This window comes from Daphnia carinata, chromosome 7 (assembly GCF_022539665.2).
Source record: "Daphnia carinata strain CSIRO-1 chromosome 7, CSIRO_AGI_Dcar_HiC_V3, whole genome shotgun sequence".
NCBI classification, from domain to species: Eukaryota; Metazoa; Arthropoda; class Branchiopoda; order Diplostraca; family Daphniidae; genus Daphnia; species Daphnia carinata.
Genome location: NC_081337.1, coordinates 10,884,356 through 10,896,600, shown reverse-complemented (window position 1 = coordinate 10,896,600; position 12,245 = coordinate 10,884,356). Strand labels below are relative to the sequence as shown.

The 12,245-nt window shown below is 40.1% G+C and overlaps 5 protein-coding genes across 5 annotated transcripts; 3 read left to right on the top strand and 2 right to left on the bottom strand.

Annotated features, from left to right (window-relative positions):
- Positions 1–59: 59 nt before the first annotated feature.
- On the top strand, positions 60–960 carry LOC130685207 (small ribosomal subunit protein uS8A). Its single transcript, XM_057508457.1, has 4 exons — positions 60–157; positions 379–529; positions 590–755; positions 816–960. The coding sequence occupies exons 2-4, from the start codon at positions 397–399 to the stop codon at positions 907–909; spliced, it is 393 nt and encodes a 130-aa protein (XP_057364440.1). The 5' UTR covers positions 60–157; positions 379–396; the 3' UTR covers positions 910–960.
- A 1,738-nt stretch (positions 961–2,698) lies between these two features.
- LOC130704413 (gephyrin-like) lies at positions 2,699–4,816 on the top strand. The gene is made up of 2 exons (XM_057525836.2): positions 2,699–2,859; positions 2,925–4,816. The coding sequence occupies exons 1-2, from the start codon at positions 2,817–2,819 to the stop codon at positions 4,766–4,768; spliced, it is 1,887 nt and encodes a 628-aa protein (XP_057381819.1). The 5' UTR covers positions 2,699–2,816; the 3' UTR covers positions 4,769–4,816.
- Positions 4,784–6,209, bottom strand: LOC130704456 (sister chromatid cohesion protein DCC1-like). Its single transcript, XM_057525875.2, has 4 exons — positions 5,995–6,209; positions 5,764–5,929; positions 5,002–5,705; positions 4,784–4,939 (listed from the first exon to the last, which is right to left on the bottom strand). The coding sequence occupies exons 1-4, from the start codon at positions 6,168–6,170 to the stop codon at positions 4,840–4,842; spliced, it is 1,146 nt and encodes a 381-aa protein (XP_057381858.1). The 5' UTR covers positions 6,171–6,209; the 3' UTR covers positions 4,784–4,839.
- A 221-nt stretch (positions 6,210–6,430) lies between these two features.
- Positions 6,431–9,965, top strand: LOC130704391 (carnitine O-acetyltransferase-like). Its single transcript, XM_057525826.2, has 15 exons — positions 6,431–6,582; positions 6,678–6,778; positions 6,844–6,956; positions 7,013–7,148; positions 7,218–7,390; positions 7,460–7,514; positions 7,568–7,666; positions 7,728–7,899; positions 7,957–8,135; positions 8,201–8,301; positions 8,384–8,626; positions 8,694–8,889; positions 8,951–9,088; positions 9,144–9,198; positions 9,263–9,965. The coding sequence occupies exons 2-15, from the start codon at positions 6,695–6,697 to the stop codon at positions 9,421–9,423; spliced, it is 1,905 nt and encodes a 634-aa protein (XP_057381809.1). The 5' UTR covers positions 6,431–6,582; positions 6,678–6,694; the 3' UTR covers positions 9,424–9,965.
- LOC130704375 (heat shock 70 kDa protein cognate 4-like) lies at positions 9,896–12,195 on the bottom strand. Its single transcript, XM_057525825.2, has 3 exons — positions 11,973–12,195; positions 11,568–11,912; positions 9,896–11,502 (listed from the first exon to the last, which is right to left on the bottom strand). The coding sequence occupies exons 1-3, from the start codon at positions 12,178–12,180 to the stop codon at positions 10,112–10,114; spliced, it is 1,944 nt and encodes a 647-aa protein (XP_057381808.1). The 5' UTR covers positions 12,181–12,195; the 3' UTR covers positions 9,896–10,111.
- Between the last annotated feature and the right edge of the window lie 50 nt (positions 12,196–12,245).

Genomic DNA, 12,245 nt, shown 5'->3' with positions numbered 1-12,245 from the left:
ATAAATAAAAAATTAACAACGACGTGAACGAAATTGGTCACGTCGCTTTTCCAGTCTGGCAACGACGTGCGCTTGATTTCTGCAGTGGAAAAATTCTTTCACTTCCACTTACAGTAGAGCCAGCGCTCCTTGCGGATTTCCTTCCTCTAGAAGCTAGGTAATTTCTTTTTTTAGCGAAAAATATCAAGTCAAGTTTATTTCATCCAACTTTTATTCCGTTGAATATTAAATTGTCACTATTTCTTATAATAAGTCATTTATTCGTATTGATTTTGAACCATTTCATCATACGAAGAAAAGCCTTCTGGTGTCAAGCTGATTCCTGTCTTTTCATCTAACCCGCGTTAACCGGTCCAATTTCTATATTATACGTCTTAGGAGTGATTTCATATCAAAATGGTACGCATGAACGTTTTGGCTGATGCGTTGAAGAGCATCAACAATGCTGAAAAGCGCGGCAAACGTCAAGTTTTGATCCGACCGTGTTCCAAAGTTATTGTCAAATTCTTGACCGTCATGATGAAACATGGTAAGCGTGTATTAGATGCTCAAAGTTTTATGTTATGTTTAATATCTATGTTTCAATTAGGTTACATTGGAGAATTTGAAATTGTCGATGATCACAGAGCCGGCAAGATCGTCGTCAATTTGACAGGACGATTGAACAAGTGTGGAGTCATCTCTCCCCGCTTTGATGTACCCATCAGGGACATTGAAAAATGGTCAAATGATTTGCTACCTTCTCGCCAGTTTGGGTACTTAAAATGAAGAAACACTTACGATATTAGATTAATTTTTTTTAAATTATTACATAGCTATGTGGTTATGACAACATCAGCTGGAATCATGGATCATGAAGAAGCAAAAAGAAAACATGTGGGTGGCAAGATCCTAGGATTTTTCTTCTGAAACTGTTGACATCCTTCTAATAAATGATGGTCAATACACGTTTGGAAGATATTTTGCATACCTTACCACATATCCAAAATCAATTCTCTTTCAAAGAGGACTGTAAAGTGGTGAGAATGCTCCAGATGAGGTTAATTTTGGCTTTGTGGTAGGTATTTTGGTTTTCCCTGATTTACTGTATTTAACAGAGGAATTTGAAGAGGATTGAATGGTTTAATCCCTGTAGGGGGTCAAGAACTCCCTAATTCTACTGCAGGAGCCAAACGTCTGAAAAAAATCTCAAAAGAGACTAAAAAACGGTACTTCAGAAGCAAAAAATAAAATAATCCCTCAGCGTAATCCTGCCCCTACTTGAGATGTGTGAAGGCCTTGATGCGTTCCTTCGCGAACTCAATCTCATCATTATATTATAATCAAGTTGTGGTAAAAAGACCAACCAACAATGTCCATATTAAATGTATGAAATCACTTTGCTAACCCAGCTACTAGTCTTATTACTCTGAATGCTCTTAATAAAGGTCATTGACTTTTTATCAACTGAGTGGTAAGGATGTTTTATAAAATTGGACATTAAACAACTTCCATAGAATATAGGGTTGCTAGACCAGCAAATACTTAACGCTGAATTACAGCAATGGGTTTTAAAAATTAATAAGGTTTGACTAATTAAGAGAACAAAGGAAAGAAGATAAAGGTTGTTGGACCCAACAAAACTAGAAGGTGGCATGCAATTATATTAGTTGCCAAATGTATACGGTAAGAGTACTAGGACGAATTACATTACTAATAATTTAATGTATAAACAAAGGTATTAAAACACCAGGTGTCCATAAAGGAACAAAATGAGCTAGTATATGTAGTGTTTGATCAAATCATCTATAAATCATGAAGATAAATTTAAAGTTATAGCTAGATGCAGTAAATATATAAGTTGCCAACCCCTATAAATAAAGAATAAATAAAAACTGAGATAAAAATTTATGTGGAACATTGAGAAGATGAGGGCTCAATCTGAGTCTTAAATGCTAAACGCAGTTGATTAGTAACTATAGAAAATAACTTACAATAACGATTAGATTGAATTCAATAAGTTCAAGGTAACAAAATTAATCTAATGTAGAAACAGTTCAACTTAAAGGAAAATTGAAAGCAGTGACAGGATCAAAAATAGAGAATAAGTTTACGATCTCTAAAATTTTAAAATTCTTCCCTCGAACCTCTCTTATCTTCTTTTCTTTCATTTTTAGATCGAATTCCTATATTTGTATGAGCGGAAGGAATTACTGCACTTTTTAACTGATCGAAACTTAAATACTGTACCGTAATTTTTTATCCTGCTGGAGGGGGTGATCTACTTCTATATCAGCATCTATTTTGACTTTTCGGTCACCCTGAGGTATATTTTATATATTAGATATATTCTTATTCTTCCAGGATATGGAATAATTTCTCATATTATTAGTCATGAGAGGCAAAATGGAAGCTTTCGGAACAGTAGAATAATGATAGAACTATAGAATCCCCATCGGAAACTCCTGGTATGCCTCAAGCTACAACTATTAAAAAGTGAGTTAAATTTAAAATTTTGCTCCGTGCAAAAACGGCTTAGTTTATCGAAATCTGAGACAGTCCTAATTTTAATGTTCCTGAAAAGTAGCAAGGCTAGACCCAAATTCGTTGCGTGTTGTATAATTAAAAAACAAAAAGTGCTTCTATTTATTTTTTTAAAAAGACAACGTCGTCATTTTCATCGTCACCAGCAGACAGTTTATCTGAGTGAATTTCCCTGTAAGTTCTAATGCCAGTTTCAGAATTATTAGTAGTTCGAGTTATTTTAGTAGTTCAGGAATTTTGCCTTAAAGCTGGTTGATCTTAACTATTTACAGACCCCGAAATTTTGCATTGCGATGACTTGCGAAGACCGGAAGATTTCTGTCGGGCTGTTGACAGGTATGGTAATAGAGTTTGAGGGGAATTCGATTTCCATGTGAATGATTGAATATGATTTGATACAGTCAGTGACCGCTGTTTCCGACAGTTGACGAAGGATATCAGCGGAAGTTGTATGCGTGAATTAGTTGACGGAGGCTCTCATCTGAAAGCTAAAGTTCTGGTGGAGGAATGTGTTCCTGATGAATTAGAAGCCATAACCACTGTTCTTACCAACTGGTGTGATAGTATGAAAGTTAACTTGATCTTTACTCTTGGAGGAACAGGATTCTCTCCAAGAGATGTGACACCAGAAGCAACAAAAGCAGTAATTGAGAAAGAAGCTCCAGGACTGAGCCTGGCCATGATAAAAATGTCACTTGAAATCACCCCTCTTGCTATGCTCTCAAGACCTGTCTGTGGCATTCGAAAGAAAAGTCTTATTGTAAATTTACCTGGAAGTCCGAAGGCTGTTAAAGAGTGCTTTCAAATCATAGCTCCATCCTTGCAACATGCTGTTGATTTAATAACTGGAAGCAACGATGTTGCTGAAACCCATAAAAGAATGCAGTCATCTGCATTACCGGCCATAGAACATCATCATTCCTGCCAGAATGCAAGGCCAGTGGATGCTGGAACAGTTGCATTTCGCCCTAGACATTCAACTTTTCCAATGATAAGTGTAGAGGAAGCGCAACACATTGTTCTTAATCACTGCAATGTCACAGCATACGAAGCTATCGATTATATGAGTTGTGTTGGCCGTGTACTGGCTTCAGACATTTTTTCACGGGATCCCCTTCCCCCCTTTCCAGCTTCAATGAAAGATGGCTATGCTGTCATTGCTGCAGATGGCCTAGGTGTGCGACAAGTAATTGGTGCGTCCATCGCGGGGTCACAACTGGCTGAAATAAAGGTTCACCCCGGATACTGTGCCAGGATCAGCACAGGTGCTCCTTTACCACCAGGTGCTGACTCGGTTATTATGGTGGAAGAGACAAAATTAATTTCTGCGACTGAAGATGGCCAAGAAGAATTACAAATTGAAATAATGGCTCAAGTTCGACGTGGTCAGGAGATCCGGGCAACTGGCTGCGACATCAAAGAAGGAGATCTTGTGCTTGAAAGAGGGACTGTTCTCACTCCTACTGACGTGGGAATTCTCGCCACGGTAGGTCAAACTAAAGTCGAAGTTTACGCATTACCAATCGTAGCCGTGTTGTCTACTGGTAATGAGTTACAAGAAAGCAAAATCGACTTGCAATCCGGACGCATCCGAGATAGTAACCGACCAGCATTACTGACCTTCCTAAAGCAACAGGGCTTTCCCACTTTCGACGCTGGAATAGCCGAAGATCATCCTAAGGCACTGCATCAGCGGATCACTGCAGCTTTCGAAGAAGCGGATGTCCTGGTCTCTACTGGAGGGGTTTCAATGGGAGAAATGGATCTACTTCGCCACATTTTAGTTAGTAGATTCAACGCTGTGATCCACTTCGGTCGCGTTGATATGAAACCTGGAAAGCCGACTACTTTTGCCTCGTGTCAATATGACGGAAAGACAAAATTGATCTTTGCCTTGCCAGGAAACCCTGTCTCCGCTATAGTGACTTGCCATTTGTTCGTTATCCCAGCTTGTAAAAAAATGTCCGATCATGAAAAACATCTTCCCATCAGGATAAAGGCAGAGCTGTCGAATTCCACAGGTCTTTTTCATCTGGATTCTCGCCCAGAATATCATCGTGTAACTCTTCAGTGGCATTCAGGGAAACCCGTTCCAAGTGCGATCTCCACTGGAAACCAAAGGAGTAGCCGCCTTCAAAGTATGAATCGTGCCAATGGGCTCGCTATTTTACCCTCGAAGACACCCGAAATATTGACGATCCCTAACGGAACAATTGTGGATGTATTAGTGATAGATATGTTTTGATAAGTTACAATGCATGGTGAATTAATAAAGAAAAATGAGTTCTCTCTTGGTTCCTTGTGTTTCTGCTTATCTTAGTATTTTGAGCTGTAGTACTTGACTCCATTTATGGTTGAGGATCTCGCATACTTGGTTAGCAAAGCTGCAACATTCAAATTGTTGTCAGTTAGTGGCCTAAACGAAGCCCGGAAGCGGAGTTAAGTAACAGCACTGAAAATAACTGTGTCACTACATACTGAACATAAGGTGTGATGGATTGTAACGTCCATTTCGCTCTGTTGCGAAACAGAATGTCCAGCCTTTCGTTAATCTCCTCTGGTAACTCGAACTCAGGCAAATATTTAACTAATGACGGAGTAGAGTCATAGTCGACAAGAGCCACACCGTTTAGGTATTCTTCGTTGGTCATCACCCCCACGGGCATAGACTGTTGCCAAGCGGTGAAGAAGTCGTTGCTGTCAAATGCTCTTAATTCAGGCAAGAGGTATAGGGCAAATAATTGAGAGACGGCATCTGATTTCCATCTCAAACTGCTTTTATCCACTTCCATGAAAAGTGAAATACATTTTGCATTGACATCTTCAGTATCATACATCCCCATCCAGTTTTCAACCATAGGTTGTGTAACCTCTTCAAGGCTTAATTGTTTTTCTCTTAAGATGGAATCTAGATATGAAACCCAGCCAAACAAAAAACCAACATCAAGTAATCGCCATTTGCCTCTCACTTTTGCAACTGGCATCTCTTGAAGTTGATTTATTATTTCCTCTTCACTTGCTTGAATCATTGTTTTAAGTTCAGTAAATGATAAACCAACAGCTTCTTTTATTACTTCAGAATTTTTCCCTTTATAAGGATATCTGGCCAGTGCATTTCTCAGTGCTTGCATTTTTGGTTTGGTGAGCCTCATCTCATAATATGTGTGGTAGATACCAAAAACCTGAATATTTTGGAAAAACATACTAATTTATTGAACCATAATTATAAAGTCTTGGTACCTCTTGTTTCATCAGAGCTCTGGATTCTGTTTCTTCTATAAGTTTTCCCTGTGAAAGGGATGGCATCAGAAGCATACTATTCGATGTTTCTGCTTCTTTTAGTTCAAATGTATTCGAATTGCTGCATACGATAACATGGCCATCTTCATTACCTTTTACAAAAAGACTGTTCGCACGAAGATATGTATATATATCATCGACACAAATTTACTTGTTAATAAATATTATTACCATTCACCACTGTTGATGTATTCCAAAGTGTCCTTACTGACTTCTAATAGTTTCACTTGCTTTGAATTCAAAATCTGAGGAACAAAATGCAACACATGACTTTCTTTTTTTATGTCAGACTCGGTTAATTTAGCTAAATTTAGAATTGTTTTGACTTGCTGGAGACTCCTGTCCATTTTTTTATTTTACTTTTTTACACAGCAGACGACTTGTCTATTTCCCGCCTTAACAGCGACATCTATCCTTGATTTTTATGAAGGGTTTCAAAGGATAATCAGAACAAAATATAAACAAATAAATAAATAAAACAATAATTATATATTTAGCTTATCCAAATATTATTGCGGGTTTGATGCTTTTTATTTTTGAGTATTTTTTCGTGTTCGATTAAAAGGAAGATCTGTTCTTCATTCTTTATTCCGTCGTCAAAGGAATAATACCATTACCTTTCAGTTGTTACCATACGTCGTAAACAAACGCTCGAAGTTGTTATTGGAAATTTGTATCTTTTTCAGCGTTTAAACCATATAGAGCCAGTAACGATCTTTGCTCCTACATATCGTTTGTACTACAATCAACCTTATCAGTGTGAGTATAACTCAAAGATGGCAAAATAACAATGCTCCACAAATAAATGCAAAGGTTCAAGGTCTGGGTTTAATCTTGTCTGTGAAACTTTCCAGTTATCAACAGTTGTTTAATGGCTAACACCACAGCTGGAGCTGTCCGTGGGTTTCCTCAAAAATTTATGTGTTCCAAGCATGGTTTAAGTGCTTTCCCAGGAGTATACTGCTGACATTCATTTTTGTTGTTGGCCAAATTTTTTTTTCAATAGTTGTTTTTTAACAGGTTGCATTATATTCACCAAAAACAAGATCAATGTCTGCAAAAGCTTTTCAGTATGCAAAACTACCATCATTACCTGTTCCAAAGCTTAGTCAGACTCTGGAACAATACATAAGGCAATAAATATATTATGTTGTGTATAGAAAGTAAATTGTAATTATAGTATTTGCAGGACTGTGAAACCCTTATTGACGAAAGATGAATTTGCCATTACAGAGCAAGTGGCGAAGAATTTTGGTGCCCCAGGTGGGGTAGGTGAAAAGCTCCAACTCATGCTAGAAGAAAAAGGAGCAAATGAACCAAATTGGGTAAACAACCATTTTTGTGTTAAAACATGAGATTACACAAAGAATTGTATGCTACAATTTGTTATGTAGCTCAGTGAATGGTGGCTTGATTCCGCCTATTTGAGTTACAGACTTCCAGTACTGGTTCATTCCAACCCTGCCTTAGTTTTCCCCAAACAGAATTTCTTATCTCAGAGAGAACAGTTAACCTATGCAGCCAAGCTGATCGCCGGAGCGCTCCGCTACAAGGCAATCATAGATAGGTAAGTGTAAAGCTCATCCTCAGCAATATTTGGTACCATTTGTCATCCCAAATTTTTGTCTTCTTTTAGTGGGAAACTGGAACAGGACTATTTGGGGAAAAACCCATTGGACATGTCACAATATGTAATTAATAAATTTCTTTTTCAGAAATTGGTTATTTATAATTGTGTGGTCAGACGAAAGTGTTCAACGGATGTCGAATCCCAGGCTTAAAAACTGATACCATTCGTCATGCTTTGGATTCTAACCATATCATCGTGGTTCATAACAATCAAGTAATTAGTAAACTTTCATGTGTAAGCAAATTTTAATTTTTTGTTTTTGTTTCCTTGTTAGTTCTTTAAATTAGTAGTATATAAGGAAAATGGACAAGTATTGGATGACAGAGATATTCTTGATGGATTGAACTGTGTCACCGACAAGTCTAACGGTCCTTCCGCTGGTGTCGGATTCTTGACTACGGAGTCTCGAAATGTTTGGGGTATAGCCCATGAAGAATTAAATAAAGGTATCATATTTTACTTTTTACTGTCACCTAAAAATCTTTAATTTGGAAATTCAAAAGACCCTGTGAACAGAGCATCACTGAAAGCCATAGAAGATTCCATATTTGTCATGTGTCTTGACAAGCCGAGCAAAATCGAAGACAATGCGACGATATCCACTCGCATGGCTTTGCAACTTCTGCATGGTTACGGATCAGCCAACAATTCAGGAAATCGTTGGTTTGACAAAACTTTGCAGGTAAACTATTTTTGTAAATGTACAGCAACCTTCAACCCAAAGTTCTGATTGTATATGTTTTGCAGCTTATTGTGAGTGAAGATGGAGTGAACGGTCTCTGTTACGAGCATTCACCTACCGAAGGTCCCCCAATTGCTAATCTTGCCGATTTCATCGTCAACTACACGTAACTATGATTCCGAAGGTATCATTAACAATATCCTTTCAAATGGCTTTTTTTGGGGGTGGGCGTTTTCGTAACATTCTAGACAGGAGAAAGCTTTGGACGGTGATGAGCTGCATTTGTCTCCTGATTGCGAGCGTTTAACTTTTAATCTTACGCCTGCGCTTGAGGAGACCGTGAAGTTGGCGAAACGTAACGTGGACCTGTTGGTTCAGGATGTACAGATGAATTCGTTCAGTTTTGACAAATTTGGCAAAGAAGATATTAAAGCCCTCAAATTAAGTCCCGATAGCTTTATACAGATTGCTATTCAAATGGCATTCATCAGGTACGTCATTAGGTTTCCGTTAGTCTACTCACCTGCTTTCTTCTGCAACATGTTTTGTTTGGTTTAGGCTGCATGGACATCCTGCTGCCCATTACGAATCTGCTTCCACCCGAAAATTCCACGGCGGAAGAACGGAGACCATCCGAAGCTGTCTTCCAGAAATTGTCGATTTTGCCAATCTTCACTTGGAAAAAAATCGTCCCCAAGAAAAATATAGAGCTTTACAGGCCGCTGTTAACGCCCATAAAAGATACGTTGGAATGGTAGCCACCTTCATACATCTTGCTGGAGTCATTTATTTAAACGCTTTTTCACATTCGGCAGGCTATAAATGGTCAGGCAATTGACCGCCATCTTTTGGGTTTAAAAAAACTTGCTATCGAGAATGGAATTGATATACCTAGTCTTTTCCTGGATCCTGGTTACCCTATATCAAATAACTGGCGCTTATCCACAAGCCAAGTACGTTATTTTGCTCATTACCAAAAGCAATCGCTTTCATGTGCTTATTTTCCAGGTCGCAGCCGTCAACGATATGGTTATGTGTTATGGACCCGTCACGCCAGACGGATGTAAGCGTAACAATGCCTTTATCTAAGACTACTGTGGCTAACTGTCAACTTCCGTATTTAACAGATGGATGTTGCTACAACCCTCGGCGTGATGCGATAAATTTTGCGGTTTCTGCCTTCAATTCGAATCCCACAACTTGCGCCGAAAAGTTTGGGGATGCACTCAAGAAGTGCCTGGAAGACATGAGGGACGTTGCTGCAAGTTCTGTCCCAAGTAGCCTTTAAACCCAACATCAATCGTCATACGAATACCTTTGTCACTGATGTCATACTGTTGGGCCCTGTAGCTAGCAGTTTGCCCTATACGCGGGAAATAAATGGGGTTGCTCCCTTATGCCACTAAACATGCTCTCTACTCAGCTGGCGAAATCTTACACCATATGGTTGTCTTGTGTTATCGCTTTTGTCTTTACCAATGATGTTACCTGTCTGCATTGTCCGCGTGGTTTCCCTGTAATATGCCACATGGTGGCAAATGATTGGGAATGTAACTGACTGCATTGCCTAGTCGATCTTCCACGTGTCTTCAGATGAATCTGATACGCTTATTTTGTTTCTTACGACTTAGTCATCGACAAAAAAAAAGATACCCGCTCTTCATCACCTGCGCATCCAGATTGCAGCTGTTTACGAATTCTATGTTACGGAAAACACCAGTCGCCATTTTGCTGGCAAAAAAAATCAACACTTGACATCGCATTAATCCGTACAGCTGTATTTTTATTTTGTCGGCGTCTGGATTAGGAATACATAAAGGCAAGCAACAATTTGATGTTACACACAACAACTTGCGACGGACTAGGCAACTCGCATATAACGGTTAAGACACATTAAACATACCATTTTGATCATGTATTGAGTGATAAAGACGGAACAAATATTCTTAGATATGAAATGTTTACTAACCAACTTCTTAGTCAACTTCCTCGATAGTTGGGCCACCAGCACCACCCCGTGAGGCACCTCCAGCTGCGCCAGGCATTCCACCGGGCATTCCTCCTGGAGCAGCGCCACCAGCTGCGTACAGCTTGGTAATAACCGGCTTGCAGACTCCCTCCACTTCCTTCAGCTTATGCTCGAATTCTTCTTTGTCTGCCAGTTGGTTTGCATCCAACCACTTTATGGCTTCACTACATTTGTCCAACACCGTTTGCCTGTCTGATTCCGGAATCTTGTCCTTCACCTTGTCGTCTTCGATGGTCTGTTTCATATTAAAGCAATATGATTCCAGAGCATTCTTTGCCGACACACGTTCTCGCTGCTTTTCATCTTCTTCGCGATACTTGTCAGCGTCGTTCACCATCCGCTCGATCTCTTCCTTCGATAAACGGCCTTTGTCGTTAGTGATTGTGATCTTGTTCTCTCGGCCGGTTGATTTGTCAGCAGCAGTAACATTCAAAATGCCGTTGGCATCAATGTCAAAGGTAACTTCGATTTGTGGTACGCCTCGAGGTGCAGGAGGAATGCCGGTCAACTCGAATTTTCCCAACAAATTGTTGTCTTTAGTCATTGCTCGTTCTCCCTCGTACACCTGGATCAGGACGCCGGGTTGGTTGTCAGCGTACGTAGTAAAAACTTGCGTTTGCTTCGTTGGGATAGTCGTGTTGCGTTTGATAAGGGAAGTCATAACACCACCAGCTGTTTCGATACCAAGCGACAGAGGAGCAACGTCTAGCAACAACAGATCTTGGACCGCCTCTGACTTGTCTCCGTGGAGAATTGCAGCCTGGACGGCGGCACCGTACGCAACGGCTTCGTCCGGATTAATCGACTTGTTCAATTCCTTTCCATTGAAAAAGTCTTGCAACAATTTTTGAACCTTAGGAATACGCGTGGAGCCTCCAACCAAAACGATCTCGTGGATTTGAGCTTTGTCCATTTTAGCGTCTCGCAGAGCCTTCTCCACAGGTTCCAAAGTACCGCGGAAAAGATCGGCGCACAGCTCTTCAAAGCGGGCCCTGGTGATGCTTGTATAGAAATCAATGCCCTCATAGAGAGAATCAATTTCGATAGACGCTTGGCTGGAAGATGACAAGGTTCGCTTGGCTCGCTCGCAAGCAGTGCGTAGGCGACGAAGAGCTCGTGGGTTGGACGACAGATCCTTTTTGTGTTTGCGGTTGAATTCTTGAACAAAGTGATTAACCATTCGGTTGTCAAAATCCTCGCCACCCAAGTGGGTATCACCAGCAGTTGACTTGACTTCGAAGATTCCTTCTTCAATGGTTAGCATCGAGACATCGAAGGTACCGCCACCAAGATCAAAGATCAAGACATGGCGTTCACCGGTCACCTTTTTGTCCAAACCTAAGTTGAGAAACAAACACTATAAGCATTGGTTCCAAACTTTGAGGACGTTTTTACAACCATACCATAAGCAATCGCAGCAGCTGTAGGCTCATTAATAATACGAAGGACGTTCAAACCCGAGATGGTTCCTGCATCCTTTGTCGCCTGGCGTTGGGAATCGTTGAAATATGCAGGTACAGTAATTACGGCATCGGTGACTTTTTGCCCCAGATAAGCTTCAGCTGTTTCCTTCATCTTGACAAGCACCATGGAAGAGATCTCCTCTGGGGAAAACGTTTTCGTTTCGCCTTTGTACTCTACTTGGATTTTCGGTTTTCCTGCATCGCTTACGACTTTGAACGGCCAATGCTTCATATCACTCTGGACGGTGGGATCATCAAATCGACGGCCAATCAAACGTTTCGCGTCTAAAAAAAACACCGAGCGTTATAAGATGAAGATTCACGTGTGAAAATTCAAGCACTTACCAAAGACTGTGTTGACGGGATTCATTGCTACTTGGTTTTTAGCAGCATCACCGATGAGACGTTCAGTGTCGGTAAATGCAACGTAAGAGGGAGTCGTGCGATTTCCCTGATCATTTGCAATGATTTCAACCTTTCCATGCTGGAAAACACCAACGCACGAGTAGGTCGTACCCAAATCGATACCAATGCAAGGAGCTTTCTTGGCCATTTCTGCTGATCAAACAAAATAACAAATACCAACAGTTAGAAAGCTATACTTGAACAATCACCAAG

Bases quoted from the DNA above. Each gene is read 5' to 3' on its own strand.
- LOC130704375 (XM_057525825.2), bottom strand. From the start codon at position 12,180: ATGGCCAAGAAAGCTCCTTGCATTGGTATCGATTTGGGTACGACCTAC. The intron at 11,913-11,972 runs GTAAGTGCTTGA...TGTTTTTTTTAG, and splicing joins TCCCGTCAACACAGTCTTTG to ACGCGAAACGTTTGATTGGC. The intron at 11,503-11,567 runs GTATGGTTGTAA...TTCTCAACTTAG, and splicing joins AGCTGCTGCGATTGCTTATG to GTTTGGACAAAAAGGTGACC.
- LOC130704456 (XM_057525875.2), bottom strand. From the start codon at position 6,170: ATGGACAGGAGTCTCCAGCAAGTCAAAACAATTCTAAATTTAGCTAAA. The intron at 5,706-5,763 runs GTACCAAGACTT...CAAAATATTCAG, and splicing joins GAGCTCTGATGAAACAAGAG to GTTTTTGGTATCTACCACAC. The intron at 4,940-5,001 runs GTATGTAGTGAC...GGCTTCGTTTAG, and splicing joins TCCATCACACCTTATGTTCA to GCCACTAACTGACAACAATT.
- LOC130704391 (XM_057525826.2), top strand. From the start codon at position 6,695: ATGGCTAACACCACAGCTGGAGCTGTCCGTGGGTTTCCTCAAAAATTT. The intron at 8,136-8,200 runs GTAAACTATTTT...TATGTTTTGCAG, and splicing joins GGTTTGACAAAACTTTGCAG to CTTATTGTGAGTGAAGATGG. The intron at 8,627-8,693 runs GTACGTCATTAG...TGTTTGGTTTAG, and splicing joins ATTCAAATGGCATTCATCAG to GCTGCATGGACATCCTGCTG.
- LOC130685207 (XM_057508457.1), top strand. From the start codon at position 397: ATGGTACGCATGAACGTTTTGGCTGATGCGTTGAAGAGCATCAACAAT. The intron at 530-589 runs GTAAGCGTGTAT...TGTTTCAATTAG, and splicing joins GACCGTCATGATGAAACATG to GTTACATTGGAGAATTTGAA. The intron at 756-815 runs GTACTTAAAATG...ATTATTACATAG, and splicing joins CTACCTTCTCGCCAGTTTGG to CTATGTGGTTATGACAACAT.
- LOC130704413 (XM_057525836.2), top strand. From the start codon at position 2,817: ATGACTTGCGAAGACCGGAAGATTTCTGTCGGGCTGTTGACAG. The intron at 2,860-2,924 runs GTATGGTAATAG...GATTTGATACAG, and splicing joins TTCTGTCGGGCTGTTGACAG to TCAGTGACCGCTGTTTCCGA.